The sequence below is a fragment of the Alosa pseudoharengus genome, unplaced genomic scaffold, assembly GCF_046254945.1.
Source record: "Alosa pseudoharengus isolate Yale_2024_CS ecotype anadromous, Long Island Sound unplaced genomic scaffold, YU_APseudo_1.1 YU_APseudo_1.1_scf_11, whole genome shotgun sequence".
In the NCBI taxonomy this organism is placed as follows: Eukaryota; Metazoa; Chordata; class Actinopteri; order Clupeiformes; family Clupeidae; genus Alosa; species Alosa pseudoharengus.
In genome coordinates, this window is record NW_027468576.1 from 12,597,347 (window position 1) to 12,615,184 (window position 17,838).

Below are 17,838 nucleotides of genomic sequence, written 5' to 3' on the forward strand. Positions count from 1 at the left end.
TTTGTCATATTTAGTCATTCAAATATCATTTTTGTTAGTCAAGTTTTAGTCAACTAAAAGTCTCGTCATTTTAGTCTAGTTTTAGTCAAAAGAAAACTAAAGCTATCTTAGTCAGTTTTAGTCAAAACATTTTAGTCTTTTTTATAACAAATTATTTCTGATTACCATTTCAGTCAAATAGTGTTTCACACATCTCAATTTTCTAACAATATTGTGTGTCCACAGGGCTACTCGTCTGTTATAATTACTCATTCTGATTTTTTGTCAGTCAGTATGTTTACATGCACAGGTAAGTCGAGCTACAGTTATAGCTCGGCTGGGATTTGGCCATAGACAGTAAAAGATTTGACTGGACCACTGTCATGATCTTCATAGACCAGTTTCACAAAGTGTGGTCCGGGGACCACTGGTGGTCCGCAAGCTATCCCAAGTGGTCCACGAGCAGACGTGGTAAAATATAATATAGATGAGTTGTTTGCAATATTGAACCAACTTGTATGTAAATTCAAACTGTTCTACAACACTGTCTATGTCAGATATGCCAGTTTAAATCATATGAATCCTCTGACACAATTAAGCAAAGTGCAAAGACAATAAGCAAGGTGGTTCAGTGAGTATTGTGTAGGCTAATATACTGCTAGGTCTATTTTTTATTTTGTTTTAGCTAGGTGGTCCGTGCGTTTCTTTTTTATTGATTAGTTAAGTGGTCCTTCATCTGAAAAAGTTTGAGAAACACCGTCTGTATGAATGTTTTACTCCGCCACGCTAGATGGCGATATGCGCCCAAACGCAACACAAACTCTCCATCTAAGCTAACTTGCTAGCGAACTTTCCATATTAGCTTACTTGCTAGCAAACTTTGCATCATCAGTTACTAGTTAAATAGTTGACATTACTTTCTGAAAATTTTCGTATGGACGTATTCTGGGGGATGTTAATTTGTATATGTATGAGAGAAGCTTCAAATTCTAGGTATGTAGCATTGTGGCATAAAGCCTAGGTAGTTAGCTTGCTAACTCTGGCAGAAATCTCCGGTGTTCTTGTTCCATGTAGTTTCGTGCCGCAGCCACAGGGTTGCAGCAACAGCACGTAGACTAGCCTACAGGAAAGCTGCTGCGCATGAACTCATTCGGAATATTTTGAAAAGGTAACAGTTATTCTGTCTTCTCATTTTGTAGACGAAAATGAAGAGAGATTTTATCTTAGTTTTTATTTCATGCAAAACATTTTAGTCTCGTCTTTTTTCGTCAACAATAATGCATCTTAAGATAGTCTTAGTCAGTGTTTCAGGACATTAGTGCAGTCTCGTCATCGTCTCGTCTTAGTCATGGAAAAAAAGGTTGTTGACGAACATTTTTCCTCTCGTCTCGTCTGACGAAATTAACACTAATTGGATTCAGGTATGGAAGAAGTGAACAGAAAACATGCAGGGCACTCCTAGCAGTGACAGCACTTTATTCACAAAAACCCAAAACACAGAAGCACACACGCACAAACACACACATGTGCACACACACACACACACACTCACATACACACACACGCACAAACACACACACATACACACACACACACACACGTTTGAAATAGAGTTCACAAAACATGATACAACTCTTACAGTAAAATAAAGACACAACACATTCAACGCAGTGGGGTGGTGTGTGCGCGTGTGTGTGAATAAATAAAAAAGAGTCTCTTTCTCTCTCCTGCATGTGCACACACACACACACACGCACACACACACACACACTCACACACACACACACACGCACACTGCACAACACAACACAACACACAACACATATTTAGCTGAAGAGTTAGCTTAGAGATTCATTTGAGTGAGAGAAGGGGTGGGGGGGTAGAGGCATCCAGTCTCAGCAGCAGAATCAGAATCTGGAGATGGGACGCAATACTCACGACAATCACAGGGAATTCCTCACGGTCCAGTGGTCGGTGGACCCTCAACAAGCCGCTGCGCTCATCGCACGAGAAGACGTCCTTCGGGTGAGTGGTCACGCCCGGTCCGCTGATGGTGTAGTACACTGTCTGGTTCTGACTGGAGTCCGACCCAATCTGAGAGAGAGAGAGAAAAACAGAGGGAAAGGGAGAGAGAGAGAGAGAGAGAGAGAGAGATGGGGAAGTTTAGAAATGTGTTCATTAGAGTATTTTATTATTATTTTTAAAAAGATGTTAGTGTCAGTGTCAGGCCATTGTATAGCACCATTTGAATGAGATATTGAGAGAGAGGGAAGTGGGTGAGTAAGAAAGAGAGCAAGAGAGAGAGAGAGAGAGAGTCTCTGACTCAGCTAGGAGTGTTGCACATTCACTTTCACATGTGCTCTGGAAGACACTGTTCACAGAATGACCTAAAGCGCACTGATGTGTCAGGAGGGCTAAACCACTGACCCCAGCAAAGTTAGCCAACTGTTGCTAACACTGAGTGACACTTGAGTGACAAATACAAATCTCAAACAACCACAGACAACCACACAACACAAGTAGACAAATCCAGCAGTGCTATTGCTCCAGGATGTTACTGTAAGCGTCTGTGGTAAAGCTGGCTGTGTTGGTCTCTCACCTGTTCCAGGTCCTTAGGGTACGGAGGCGGAGCGTTCTCCTGTAAGTAGATAGGAGGAGGACTCCAGCGTCTCCTGAAGCGCCGCAGAACGCCAGTCTTCTGCTGGGGCACGTGAGGCTACACACACACACACACACACATAAATATGGGGGGGGGGGGGGTACAGACAATAACACAAAACACATGTGTGGGTGTGTGTGCGGACATACAAAGGCATGCATAAACACAAATAGATGCAAAAACATGCAGGCAAACAACCACATGCAAACATGAGCATACACATGTACACACACACACACAAATACACACACACACAAACTCTGAAGTTCATACATACACACACACAAATCGTGTCACTGCTTCTAACAAAACATAAGCTTCCCTGCGTGTTTGACACACACTTGCATATAGTGCCTATGGCATATGGTCTTGGTGTCTAGAGTCAGTCAACATCAGCAATCTCTCCATAGGCTGAGCCAAGGGAAGTTCATCAGTGGCAGATCTATAAATGTGTTACACATGTGCTTTGGTGAGCTAAGCGCTTGGTGTTGTGCCTACAGGCAAAAAGGGACTGCAACAGTTTCTACAGATTGGAGCCCCACACCTCAGTCTTAAGGCCAACGTCCACTGTCAACACCAAAGTTTAAAACTTGTTCTATCTCTTGAGCGTCAAATCCATTGACGAGAATGCCGCCCCCAATGGGCGTTGGCCCTTATCTGTGTGTGTTTAGGTAAAGTCTTTAGGAACAGCATTCCTGCCATACCTCCTACTTTCCCTCACGGCGGTCTGGCCAAGCAGACAAGCCACATACTGACACACTGAGTCATGTCTCTTCAAGCCCCCAATCTATCTATCTATCTATCTATCTATCTATCTATCTATCTATATGTCTATCTATATGTCTATCTAGTGTTAAAGCATTGGCTGTTTTTTTATTTTATGATGTACACAAGTGATTAGATGATGTAGAATTTCAATTCAGATCTGAGAAATGCACCAGATGGACTAAAAAACTGCAATGAAGATGATAATAGCTTGATTTTCAGAAGCTTTTTTTCTTAAACCACAGCTTTTTTACATTTTTTTTGTCATTATGCATTCATTTAATGTTTATTAAGATGGTTTAATGTTAATGTTCCAATTCCTTTGCTCCCATTGTGGTGAGCCTGATGTTTGGTATTGACAAAATCCAGCCTTGGAGCACACGTAAAAAATGGGGGGAAATCTTTATAATGTTATAAAGAAAACACTGCTATGGTTAGAAATGTAAGTATTTCTCATTAGTGCACCATGTTACAGTAAATGTATCACCTCCCACTGTATGGGCCGGCTCTCATACCTGCTCAGTGTGAGTGAGAGTGACATCTACTTTCCAGCGGTGGTGCCTCTGGTCTTGGGCCCACACACAGAAGGACTTGCCCTCCGAGGTGACCCGTGTGACCCGTGCCGTCACAATGGTCCCGTCCGACAAGATGGCGAAGTCAGGGTCACAGACGGAAAAGTAAAATCTCCTCGCGCCGCAGTCACCAACATTGACTGCCCACAAAAATACACACACACACACACACACACACACACAGACACAGACACAGACACACATACAGTACATACATGTGAGAATGTCCATTCACAAACTCTCACTGAACTAAACAGACACAGATCTGAAAATAGTATCAGTTTCAAACAATGGATTCATAGTATTCAGCTGTGCTTGAGGGCTGTGAGAGCAGCATAGGGTGTTTGAGATGTACCTTTAGAGACGACATAACCTGCCTTCACCTCAACTGGCACCTGCGCCTGGATAGTGGAGGGAACACAGCATTGTGCACACTGGAACAGGACCTGAGAGAGAGAGAGAGATAAGACAACTGAATCAGTAGAGTACCAGTTTTGTTTCATTGTACCAGGCCTATGTCAAAAGCAGGCTCGGATGAAGCTGGGAAGGATTAAACACATAGTTAAACACACAGTGTGCACCTCCACATTAAATCCATTCCACTCACGTTATCTGTACATATATATGTATATATGTGTGTATGTATATGTCTATGTATATATATATATATATATATATATATATATATATATATATATATATATACATATTATGTTTCTGTGTTGTTATTGTTATACTGTGATATAGTGTACACCTATGTATATGTATATGTCTACACATAGACACCTAGTTTTTCTGTGTCTTATTCCAGACACGATTGTCTTATTTGTCATGCCAATAAAGCAGGGCTCCAGACTAACTTTTTGCACTGGTTGCACTGGTGCGCCTAACTTTTTTTCTTAGGTGCACCAGCACATAAGTTAGGTGCACCCAAATTTTCAACCACATCGCATTTAACACCGCAGCAGGTTCACTTTTTTCCCTTTATTACTGTCCTATATAGGTTGTCCTATGACTTATGATTTACAATACAAGAAAAGTAACTTAATGAAGTGTTGGTGCTTTAAGTGCTTCACTGAGCTGAAATGTAAACTTAAAACATCTCAAGATGAATTAAATAAAAATAACAGTGAGTAAATTAACAGTGCATGTCTTTTAAGGGCTTCAATTCTCATGGCTCAATGTCTTACATACTATCCTTCATGATCTTTAGGCCTTGGCTAAACCAGCTTGCCATGCTAGCATCTTCCATAGAAATGTATTTGAGCACAATTTAAAGAGATGTTCCAAGTAGCCTGGGGGATTTTTATGTGATTTTGCAATGATGATTGCAATAATCATTTGACAGCCCCACAATGCAATTTACTTTTTAATTTTAGTATTTTTAATTTTTCAATAAGAACATCACTATGGTTAATGCAGTAACGAAATGGTAGGCCTATTATTATAGGCTATTGCAATGACTTGCCATGCTCGATCTAAATGTGTCCATTCGATTCACCGTACACAATGACCACAGTTATACATGCAGGGAATATTCGGGCTTTAAATGTAGCAGCGATATTCGGTTTGCGCCAAATACCGGATTGAATTGATTGGTGCCATCAGAATGAGTTTACACAACTCGCGCGCAAAACGAATATTGCTGTTGAAAACCGGGTTACTCCCTGCATGTAACTGCGGTCAATGACGCACTCCTTTTCGGCGATATCTGTATCTCTCTCGTTCGGGAAGGCCTTGTATGCATTGTTCGCAATTTTAAGACGTCTTTTTATCTGCAATGACTCCTATAAATTTGGCGCAAGTGGCATTCCTGTACGTTGGGTTTACGTGCAAACTATTTTTCTAATGAATAATTATTTCGGACTGAACTTGGTGAAGGGAAGTTTCATTAGGCCTATCGTAGGCAACGATAAACTTGATCATCATCTCGGGCTCGTCTGATCGGTTTGCTGCTGCCATATGGGGAGAGGGTACATTTATCTCGGCCTATGTGACCACACTGTAATGCACATATACAACTACATCCACACTGTTTATCTGACGGGTCACTGACCCCTCTCTCTTTCGCTCTCTCTCTCTCTCTCTCTCTCTCTCTCTCTGCAGCACACGCATTTTCAAATTTACACACAGGCACTGGGCCACGGCCAATCAGAGGGGAGGTCCCGCCCTTCTCTATCTGTGATTTGTTTAAACCACGATATTGGCCAAATATGTGTCTGTTATTGAACCAAAGGTAGAGAGTTTCAATGCGGACACGTTTTCCTCTCTCGAATAGCTGATCGCACCGGTGCGACCTCCGATTTTTTTTAGTCGCACTTTTGAAAAGTTAGGTCCCATATGCGACCAAATTGGTCGCACTCTGGAGCCCTGTAAACAGGGTATCTGCACATTTTCCAAGTGCAAATTTAAAGACTTTTAAGACCTTTTCAAGACATCTAAATGAAAAAATTAAGACTATACCACGGCAAAAAGATACATACAACAACTTAAAACTGTTTTATGCAACAGTTTTTTTTTTTCCTACTAATTTTAACCCCCACCCCATTTTGGATGTCTACAGAAGTTACCACATATATTTTGGCGAAAGAAAAATAATTGTGTGTGAATTACCTTCAAAGCTATAAATGCCCAATTTTAGGGTCTGGGCTGCTTGCTTTTGAAGCTGGCTGTACATATCTGGTTGTGCTTACTGGCTGAGGCTGACTGTTCTTCACCTGTGTCTGTAGTAGCCTAGGCTACTTGCCAAAGACATGTGCACTGGACTGGATTCCCTTCAATATTTTTTTCAAAGTTAGACTAAGCTATTTAAATATTTTAATAGGCCTACTTTATATCATGTACTATGTGCATCTATTGTCCCATATGCAGCACAGCAAATTAAAGTTAATCCACGACTTTACATTTTGCATACCTATGCATACCTATATCTAAACCAACCAAAGCTTGACTGAAACATTGTAAAACCATTGACTTGTTTTAAATTAATTAAGAGACAGGTCCTCCTCAGATCCTGCTGAAAACTGCTGGTTTCATCTCAAGCACGCACGTATTATGAACGCACGTTTTTTTTTTTTTTTTTATGTAGCCAGTCGCCGACATTAAAAAAAATGCAGCTATATTTCACAACTTTTGCGAAGTAGGCCTACTGGGAAAGGCTGGCAAGCAAGCTGTTGACAGATATTACAGGTATTATAACTTAGACAGATATTTTCTTCCCTAGGCTAGGCCAGCAACACACGCTGGAAAGATGCAAACAGATCAACTTAACATATTTCCTCCTGATTGCGAAAACGTTTGTTTTCTTTTTCTGTCAGTCCGTGGTTCCTTCCTTCGCAGCAAATTATCAGACGAGTAACAGAATCACTGCCAGGGTTGCCAACTCTCACGCATCTGGCGTGACACTCACGCTTTCAGCTCCAATCTCACGCTCTCACGCACACTCAAGAAATGTCACGCCAAATCCATTCTTTTTTTTTTGCAATCCGTTCATTTTTTGTTGATGACTAGACTAGCCCACAGCATTGTTTCTAAATGACAGGATACGAGTTTAAGGCATACATATGTCTAGACCAACAGCAGGTAGGTCTAATATCCGCCTACAACGTTCTCAGCGCAGTTTTCTCTGATTGTTGATTCGCTGACTAGGCTATTTTAATCCGGTCCGCGACACCTTCACGGAACACGCTGCTATTTAGACATGAGGCAGACCGACATAAAGTGTGGCCGCCCATTCTTCTCTAGGAAGTAGGCTACTCGCGAAGTATCCTCACAGACATCACATGAAATAACTTTTTCTCATCTTTTATAAGGTGCTATAGCCATTTACTGCTAAAAACGGTTCGCGAGAAAAATAAATTAACTTTCAAGAAATAATCATATTAGGCTACTATAGCTCTGCGCTCATTTCAATTCCTATAGGAGGAATATCTCACAAACTTTTCGTTCCAAACATGACAAACCGTAAACCAGAATAAACAGCAGACCTTACCGAACACAAAGGTGTAATGCAATCCCCTGTACAATAAGCCGTTCCAGAGTATCCGGTTTTGAAATGGTAGCAAATTTCTATATGGTCTCCAATTTTGGGCTTTAAGTGTCTTAAAACTGAGCTGTGCTTAAATACCTACATATGTGTAAATATTAAAACCAGAGGATATATAGCTCATGGCTAAGAGTTTGTCGATGTAGCTATAATGATTTGTTTTCACAAAATGCTAAGCATGCATGTATTTAAGTGTCTTAAAAAAGTGTGCTTAATTGGTCAATGCATAATTTCATAACAGGCCAAATAGAAAATAAATGTTAAATGTTAAATATACTGTAGCCTAGACAAAATATTAAAATCAGATGATGTAGGATAGTATAGAGTTAGATAAAGTTGGATGGCTCCAGAACTCACACCAGTGGATTGGGTTTTAAAGGAGCCACACCACTTTTATGACACTATAGCTGTTCTGTTGACCTTTAGATTTGTTGCTACTGGGCATGAAGGGCAGGCCAATTATGAGTTCTGTCCAACATTGATGGTAGGTTTAGAAGAAAAGTCAGCACATTTTAATCATATTGCAATACCAATAACCGTGATCATTTTGGTCATGATTTTTCATCAAATGTTCATACTGTATCTCTAGTGGCTGGTAGATTTTGGAATCCACCAGCCACAATGGTAGGTGGAAAAAAATATTTTAGGCTATTTCTATCCCTGATACATACGTACACTCATACACACATTCATAAGTCTCAATCTGTCCATTTCTTTCCACAAAACTCGCCAGAAGTCACCATTTAAGGGGTTATTTTTCAATTTTTTCTACTGAGCTACTACCTTTTTCAGGTGGGCAGGGGGGCCCTTTTCATGTCTGTGCCCAGGGGCCCAGTGGCTCATAATCCTTCCATGCCACAGGGTTAAAACACTGGTCTTGTTTTCAAGTGCAATCAATAATTTAATTGTACATTTTGAAGAAACTTAAATCAGGGATTATACTGTACATAGCAAAAAAGTCAGGGGACAGACATTTTTTAAAATTAGGTTTAGGGAAAAATTTAACGCACACGCACTATGACTTCACAAAATCTCACTCCAGCCAAACACCCAAAGTTGGCAACCCTGCACTGCGCATAATTTGACCAGCAGTCTTCACGTCCATAGTTTGTGAAACCATGATGCCCAGCGCAACTCCAAAAAGGACAAATATGCGTCCTGGTTATGGCTGCACCGGACAGGGCTTTTAAAATCCATAGGCTATGTCCTGCCTAAATTCCAACGTATGGCCCTATCGCTAACTGGCTTACCAACTCTTTTCTCCCGCTCATTCTACCTCACGTAGGCTACCTGCATATCTCTCAGGCCACGGCTACACCACGAAAACGTCAGGCATATTTGTACATATTATTACCGTTTTCACACCTTTAACCACACCCGTGAAAACATCTTCACTCTGTAACCACTACATTTCCTCCCGTTGCCTTATAGTCACTTATACAATTGCGTTTTAAATACACGAAAAACCGGATAGAGACATTTCACTCGCTCTTGCACTTGCTGGCGGTCCCATACGCAAATTTAATACCTCCCTTTCAAAAATTCAAGACATCCCATACAATTTAAGACTTTTTTAGGCCTTAAAAACCGAAAGTTGTATTTAAGACTTTTTAAGGATCCGCGGGAACCCTGGTAAAGCATTTTGAATTTGAATTTAAATTTGAGAGAGAGAGAGAGAGATAGTGGGGGGGGGGGGGGTTGAGAGAGAGTGAGAGAGGTTGAGACAGAGGTAGAGAAAGGAGGAGGACCAGCAAGAGAGTGATGTCATATCATATGACTTAATGTGGGTGCATCTAGCAACGATTTGAACAACCCATGACAGCTTTAACAGCACAGTATTAGACTATACATTTACAACACAGATCACTGAGTCAGAGGAGCCACTCATTTATCAGGGTGTAACTGCTCTTAGCTCAGACCTATCAGCAGATAACATACTGTAGGGAGGGAAATGTGACATTGAATTTCTCAGTCACAGGTTTTCCAATTAACACATTCACACAGGGCACAGCTCCTGATGCTTGCATAAAAACATTCATGCACACACTGGTGCAAAGCATACATGCACATACACACACAGACACACACACATGCTGGTAGGACACACTGGTATGAACTAGGGATGTAACGAATACCGGTGAAACGGTACACCGCGGTAAATGTTGACAATAACAATTACCGTTTTCATTTCAAATATCAGAATTATCACGGTTAATTACCACGGTGTGGAAACTGTGTGTTTAATCCTTCCCAGCTTCATCCGAGCCTGCTTTTCACATAGTCCTGGTACAATATTTATTACTTTTAACTCATAATTTTGACTCCAAAGCGCTGGTCCGGCAAGACCAGTGAAGACAAAGACTTTTTAGGACTGAGCATGCCGACAACCTTTGTCTCAAGTAGCTTTACTTAAGCTGCCTATTACTTAACTACACTTTACTTAAACTATCTATTTAAACTAGTTTGCTGTAAGATAGCCTGGAGTGAACCCAGACGAACCTGTTAGCAAATCTGAATGTGCTCTGCAGGTCAGCCTGGAAAGGATCACTTTGATGTCCATTCCCAAATTACCAAAAACCCAGGATCCAATCTCAATGGTGTGCATTCGACACAACCAGTGGCTGTGCTGATGGCGACAGATATGGACGTGTATTTTATTTGGAATTCAGTAAACAACTGCGTTTATAACCTTTACTTACAAAAATGATGTGTTGCACTTCTGAGATAATTTGGTTTAGTCTAATTTACAGAGTTTAATGTACCAATCTAAGTTTAATTTCACTGCTGCTTACGCATCTAAGTCATACAATGTGAAACCGGAGTCAATGAGATCCTTCCCAGATGGACCTGTAGAGCTATTTTAAATTTAGTTCAGGTATGTTGGGTTGTCTAGGTTCACCCAAACTGATTTTAAGCTATATTTTAAAGCTATTGTCCCTTTGAGGCTTTTATTTTTTATAATTATGGTTTTTTTTTTATATGAAGCACATTGAATTCCCTCTGTGCACTACATAAAGGTTGCTTTGCCTCACTTTGCTTTACTCCCTACACCCTGGGCACAAGCCTCTTAAACGTAAGCATCTGGACTTTAAAGCAGTTGCTCTAAAGCAATTGGACTCTAATTTGTTCTGTAGCATTAGGTGTGGAGCCAGAACAAGCATTAGAGACATGGACAGATAAGGTTCACCATGCACAGTAAAACACAGAGAAACCTGGAACACTGCAATCTATTGTTTGAATTGGTTTGTGTGTGTGTGTGTGTGTGTGTGAGAGAGAGAGAGAGGGGGGGAGGGAGAGAGGGAGAGAGAGAGTATGCATGCAGGAGGTTTGTGTGGGTATGAGCATCTGTCATTCACTGTAAAAATCTAACTAATATTTTCTGTGTCTGTCTGACGTGGTTAAGTGTGGGGGCAGGTAATCTCTTACAATATTTTTCAGATTATCTTTTTGTCTACAAGTCTACAGCTTGTCTGCTTGCATGCCTGTGCGCATGTATGTGTGTGTGTGTGTGTATGAGAGAGAGAGAGATAGAGAGAGTTCTGTAAATTGGATAACTTTTAAGGAGAATATTTTAACACTGTCTTATTCATCACATCATGCTACATTCAGTTCATTGTCACACTAAGACCCAAGCTGAGCATAGACTTAGCTGCTACATGTCATCTAGAATGAATGATGTCATCTGACATGCTTTGATAGTATTTCACAATGACATTTTTTTGGTTGACACTCCAAAAATACAATGGTTTAACCAACTTGAGTGTTTCTGATTTGAATAGACTTGTCATTTTGCCTGGCCTTTACTGACTAAGCATCAACATGTAAAAGAATGATGATACAACCATGCAATAGCATAATGCTCTAGTTTTACCATTTGGACTCTATCTCTCTCTCTCACTCACACACACACACACACACACACACACACACACACACACACACACACAAACCCATAGTTGACCATTCACAAAGATTTCATGAGGAAAAAGGCTTTACGCACCAACCAAAACAGTTAAAAACACATACATTCTGGAACAGATACCCTGCATCCTTTTGTATCTCTAAGAGTGCTTCAACGACTTGCACTGTTGCTCATCATAACACGAGTCTATCAGAATAGCGTCACCCGTTGGCACGTAAGTGGTTGAGTATTAACCCGTCAGAAAAGCATTATAACAGTCCAGTGTTACATTCCAGTCCATCTGAAACATCAGCAGGCCAGACCTGGCCACTCTCCAACTGGAGGTAGGTACTTCCCAGTGTCCAAACTTTGTAGGGAAAACGCAGTTTAAGATTAAAGTGGACAAGCGGACAATTCCCACAAAGCTGGCAATATCTAAATAACGGCCACAACCGTAACAGGATAAAAAAAAAGGCCAGTAGTTTCCCAAAATGCACTGACCGACGTACTGTAGTCGACAGGTAGCCTACAGTTCTGTGATAAACCATTAATTTAAAACAAGCTAAATATTGACTAAATACGAACAACCGCATAAACTCACCATATATATCAGAATACTGTAGAGTATTGCACCCGTAGACATGTTGAGGACACCACCATACACCATTTGTCTAATAAATTCCTAAGCATAACAAAACCGTTGCGAAGTATCTCTCAGGCTGAAGTCCACTGGGCGACGTCCGGGAGGGGAGGCGGTAGGCTTTTCAAGCCATTCCAACCCCAAGAGAGGGTGTGGTGGGGACAGAGAAAGCTAGTGCCGGGGGCGGCAAGATAGCGGAGTGGTTACCTTCAAGGCCTGAGTAGACTTTACAGGTTCAGCCTGAACACTGTCTTATCTCATCTAAAGTAAACTCCACCCCCATTCCGTCCACTTGCTCTCCCTCGGTGAATGTGTGTGTGTGTGTGTGTTGTTTCTACAGTGAGTGCATGTCCCCACACTTTGTGTAGCCTACAGTGCCAGCAGGCCCGGAGTGGGTAATCGGGAGAATTCCCGGTGGGCCGCTTCACTTTTGGGCCGGTCGAGGGAAAAATATTGACATTTTCCACATTGATCTATCTTCTCTTAAAGTTGGCTACACAAGTTCACATTCTATGCATAACACCGCAGCCTCTGCATGTGTTGTTCTCCCCTCCCAAGAAGAGTTGGTTGGGTCCATATATAGCCCGTCTTTTCGAAAAAGTTTTCTCAGATACCATAGCCGTGGTGATAAGCGTCAGGGAGGATGGATGGTACAAAGAGGCCATGAGGGACTGAAAAGGCCAGGTAAAAAAGACGAAAAGTATTGGGGGAAAATGCTGCCAAATGTGCCAAGCTTCCAGATACAGCTTCCGGACAGACACAAGTGGCAACTGGTAAAAAGATATAGCCATGATTATTAGCGGCGTAATACTGGACGTTTAGCGTTGTCAACCTATTCGCAAGCAACATATTAAATGAATTAAAATATTTGCCTTTTTGTATCATCCAATATGGCTATTCATATACTTTGCAAATATTATGCAAATATGGATAACAAATCTCAAGCTTGATCTGTGTATGCAGTTAGCCTAGGCCTAAAAACAAAAGTAGCCTCTGAGCAACAGATCAGTCCCCCGCTGAAAATGATAAGCCCGAAATTAGCTATAACCAGGGGCGGAGCTACGTGGTGGCCAGGGGGGGCCACGGCCACCACTGGTCAAAGCTTGGCCACCCTGCTGGCCCCCCCAGCTCCGTTCAGTGAAAAGTAAAAAAAAAAAAAAAAGCCGTTTTCGACGGCACTTTGCCAACACTTTGCAAAGCAGGGACTGAACCAATTACTGCACTCTATCTACGACCATTGGCCCAGTCAGGAAGTGTAGCCCACGGTTGTGATCAAATCGTGAGTAGGCCTAGTGCAGCAGCAGCAGCAGCAGCGGGACAATTCAAGTCATCTGTTAAAAAACACTTGACTACTACTTAACCTCAGTAACAACAGGTGAGTTGATGATGAGTTGGAACATTAATGCTAATAAGATGTTAGAATGTGTCACGAATCATAGCCAAGTGAGCTGCGTTAGGCTGTCCTTGTTAGGTAGGCTCTGACATTGACTTGTGGGGCTGATCAGAAATAATCGGATGGCCACGGTAACGCTGTTACAAAAATATTTCGATAAAATTTGGGTGAAATGCAAGCATATTAGGCACATATCTCCGGATGGCTCCAATAAAAGTAGCCCAATAGGGCCTAGCCTAGGCTACTTTATAAAAAACATAATTTGCTGACTGCGTGGTTCTTGCCATACAGTAGCTGGTCAGGCAGAGGCAGGCTGCTTTGCCTGAGTTCTTTGTTACATTGCTCCAGAACTGTTCATTGCAGCGAGATGAAACCTTAATTGCGTGACAGAGCAGAAGTGGGGCTTTCCAACGAGACACAACACTTGCCTGTGCGATCAAGTATGAAAAAATAAATAAATAAATCAAATTGATTCATATTTACAGTTCACCTGCGCACCCATTACTCCCGTTTGAATTACTCGAGAACCCGTGATCGCATAGATATGGCAAGCATATCAGAAGAAAGAGGAGACACAGGACTATCTATTGGTACAAAGTATATCGATGCTTCCTGGCTATAAAAACAGACAACGTGACTACAAAACATCATGTACAAAAACCAACGCTGCACACTCATTACTCTCGTTTGAATTAGGCTCTACCCCAGAACCCGTGATCCGATCGGATAGATAGGCCTATGCCACGCATGTCAGATGAAAGAGGGGACACAAAGCTATCATTTGATACCAAGTACATAATTCTGGGTTAAAAAACAGACGAAATGACATCAAAATAATAACTTCATATAGCTCGACTTACCCCACGTTTTTGTACGTTTTTGTAAGCATGTTCATAATCCAACGCTTTCATGTGTTTCTCTATCGCAAAGTATGTTCATAATCCGGTTTTGAGATCCCAGCAAATTTCTGCATGGCATCTAATTCGAGACTCACATTGCATCCCAATTTATTCGACAAAGAAACACCTTTTTGCCTTCACTTTGTTCATGACAATGCAGTAAAAATGTGTTTTAGAATCATCATGAGTGTACACACAGAACACGCAAACTCGGGTTCAGTCAGGTAAGATCAGTTTGTGTCACAGATATGGAGCGCAGAAAAGTCATTTTTCATTACTAAATAAAAGAAATGGCATTTATTTCTGTGAGGCGCACACCACATGTCTGTAAATTGTCAGCCCCAAACCCCCTCTCCACCATGGTTCTTATATTGCCAGATTCAGGACAGTCTGCCCTACACATACATGAAAGTCATGTCCAGCTGACAGACATTTCAAAATAAGAATGGTATAATACGCTTTTTGTCTTTGTATTATTTAAAAATCAAAACCAAATCATTGCAAGTATTAATATGAATTGGTGGCAGATTTGGGTAGCCTATTCTGAAAAATATAGCATGTGTAAATGGCACTTACAATGACCAGGATAAATGCTTAACTAAAGGTAGTGAGAATGGCCAAAAATAGAGTAGGGCTCATAGGGCTAAATAAAAAAAATGGCATTTATTTCCGTAAGGCACACACCACATATTTTTCACATTTGCTCAGCCCCAGAGAATGATATTGCCAGATTCAAGACAGTCTGCCCTACACACACATGTGCCAGCTGACAGTTTGCAGTGGTGAGATACATGTCAAAATATAAGAATTTTGATAATACACTTTTTGTATGTTTGTATGCGTGCTATGCGTGCATGTTTATTGTGTTCTTTTACTGTTATTTAAACAGTTTGACGGTGGACAATTAAAGAAGAAAATAAACCATCAGTAACTGCAAACCAAGGCCTTGTGTATTTCCTGAGGGAGTGACACAAATGTCAATCAACATCTCAGTGTCATCCAAATGCAAAGTTCCTGTGTCACTGCACATAGTCAAAATGCTCAGCCATTTTGTCAATGTAAAATTTTCACTGTAAGCATAAGCATTACTGTAATTTCAAAAGTAAAATGTTGCACATCACTGTATAATATCATAATACAGTAGCCTATGTGAGAGATTGCAGACAGGAGGATTGAGGTTTCATATTTACTTTATACTTTCACCATACTGTCACTGCAATATGTTGCTTACCTATAGCATTTAAAGTAATTAACTGGGGTTAGGACGATTATAAGGGCCCAGCACTAACACTGGGCCTACAGAGAGCCCCCAGGCCTTATGGACACACCAGCAAAATCAGACAAATCTATTCAATGGAATTTCTTTATTGTTATTATACTGGTGTGCAAAATGACATATAGAAACAGCTGAGCTACAACGTAATTTCATTCTATAGAAAGATAATGGTAAAAAAAAGTGTCTTATAGTTTTTCTCAGTCACTTTGGTGCTTTGGTACATCACTATTAGGGGCAGCCGTGGCCTACTGGTTAGGGCTTCGGTCTCGTTTCGAACCCCGACCAGTAGGAATGGCTGAAGTGCCCTCACTGCTCCCCGAGCGCCGCTGTAGCAGGCAACTCACTGCGTCGGGATTAGTGTGTGCTTCACCTCACTGTGTGTTCACTGTGTGCTGAGTGTGTTTCGCTAATTCATGGATTGGGATAAATGCAGAGACTAAATTTCCCTCACGGGATAAAGGATAATATATACTTATACTTATACACTATTAACATTTGCAGAGCAGTTAGTGCATTTCTCAAAACAATTAGTGAAAACAGCAAAACCTAGTGGATAACCTGCAAAAGCATGTCACTTGCTCAAAATGGATAGTCCATTCCTCAAAAGCATTCATGTCAATGAAACTGCCAGTGTCATCAAAATGAGAAGTCTTGACACCATCGTTTATGAACAAGATAGTCAAATGGCTTTGTCATGTTTTCATTATGACAGTTTATTCTCAGTGTTTTCCAATGCAAAAAAAGGTCAGAACTCGGTGACACTACCTGAACATGCTCAAGACAGCGGTATACACTACAGCGATTTGAAAACTACAGTAAAGTTACACATTGCTATAGTTAGGGGAGTAAGTGAGTACAAGACACTGAATACGTACGTTTCACATTTTTACTGTATATGCTCTTAGCAATTTCACAGCATTGTTACAGAATTTGATAACTAGTTCAACAATTTTGTATGATGACTCAAGCAATCAAAAGAAGACTATTAGTTTTATTGGGAACGACTATTCAGCATCCATAAGTATTTTGACTGACATGACATGAGCAAATGATAATGTTATAAGCAGAGAATTGTATGAAAGCAACTGATACATATCCAAAAGCATTTGAAGGAGAAATTGCTACTATGATGTGCACAAATGACTAAATGTTGTGCAGGTTGAACTAATAGTCATGAGAATTTTCATTCTGATCTGAGAAAAACACCAAAGCAACTGAGAAAAACTGTGACAACCTGGCAGATATGTCCATGGCTTGGGTCATGAATACCTATACAATGACTCAGAGGCCAGATAACGTATTTCAGTCAGATAACAGGGGGTGAAAACAGGTTGTCGCTGACAGATAGAAGAGACCGAAACAGAGCGTATCGTTATATCATGAGGGTGGGAAGGGCAAGACCATGACGACCTTGAAAAAAACAAAGGAAGAGTCTCAAAATCAGCTCTGGAGGTTACAGGAAACCTGTGAAGGGATTTAAAGATTGGTGTGACGTGGTTCTTTGGTACGCAGACCAAGGAGAGCTCATAACAGTCATCTAGCCATGTGTGTAGAAGTTGATTGAATAACTGTATAATAATTGCAGAAGGGTTCCATTTTCCTTGTATGGGAGAATATCTCCGTTGGTTTGACAGCTCCCCTGTATATGGGTGTGTCAATGCTCAGGGCATAGGGTTCAGAAAGAATAACCTCACATGCCATCTGCAGGT

At 41.0% G+C, this 17,838-nt stretch overlaps 1 protein-coding gene across 1 annotated transcript in view; it reads right to left on the bottom strand.

The window, feature by feature from the left end:
- dsc2l (desmocollin 2 like) overlaps positions 1-12,852 on the bottom strand; it is a 47,871-nt gene extending 35,019 nt beyond the window's left edge. Inside the window, exons 1-5 of the mRNA XM_076278037.1 lie at positions 12,523-12,852; positions 4,331-4,421; positions 3,919-4,115; positions 2,579-2,695; positions 1,918-2,073 (exon numbers count right to left, since the gene is read on the bottom strand). Of these exons, the coding sequence (XP_076134152.1) occupies positions 1,918-2,073; positions 2,579-2,695; positions 3,919-4,115; positions 4,331-4,421; positions 12,523-12,588 (627 nt within the window). The 5' untranslated portion in view covers positions 12,589-12,852. The remainder of the gene's footprint in view (positions 1-1,917; positions 2,074-2,578; positions 2,696-3,918; positions 4,116-4,330; positions 4,422-12,522) is intronic.
- Between the last annotated feature and the right edge of the window lie 4,986 nt (positions 12,853-17,838).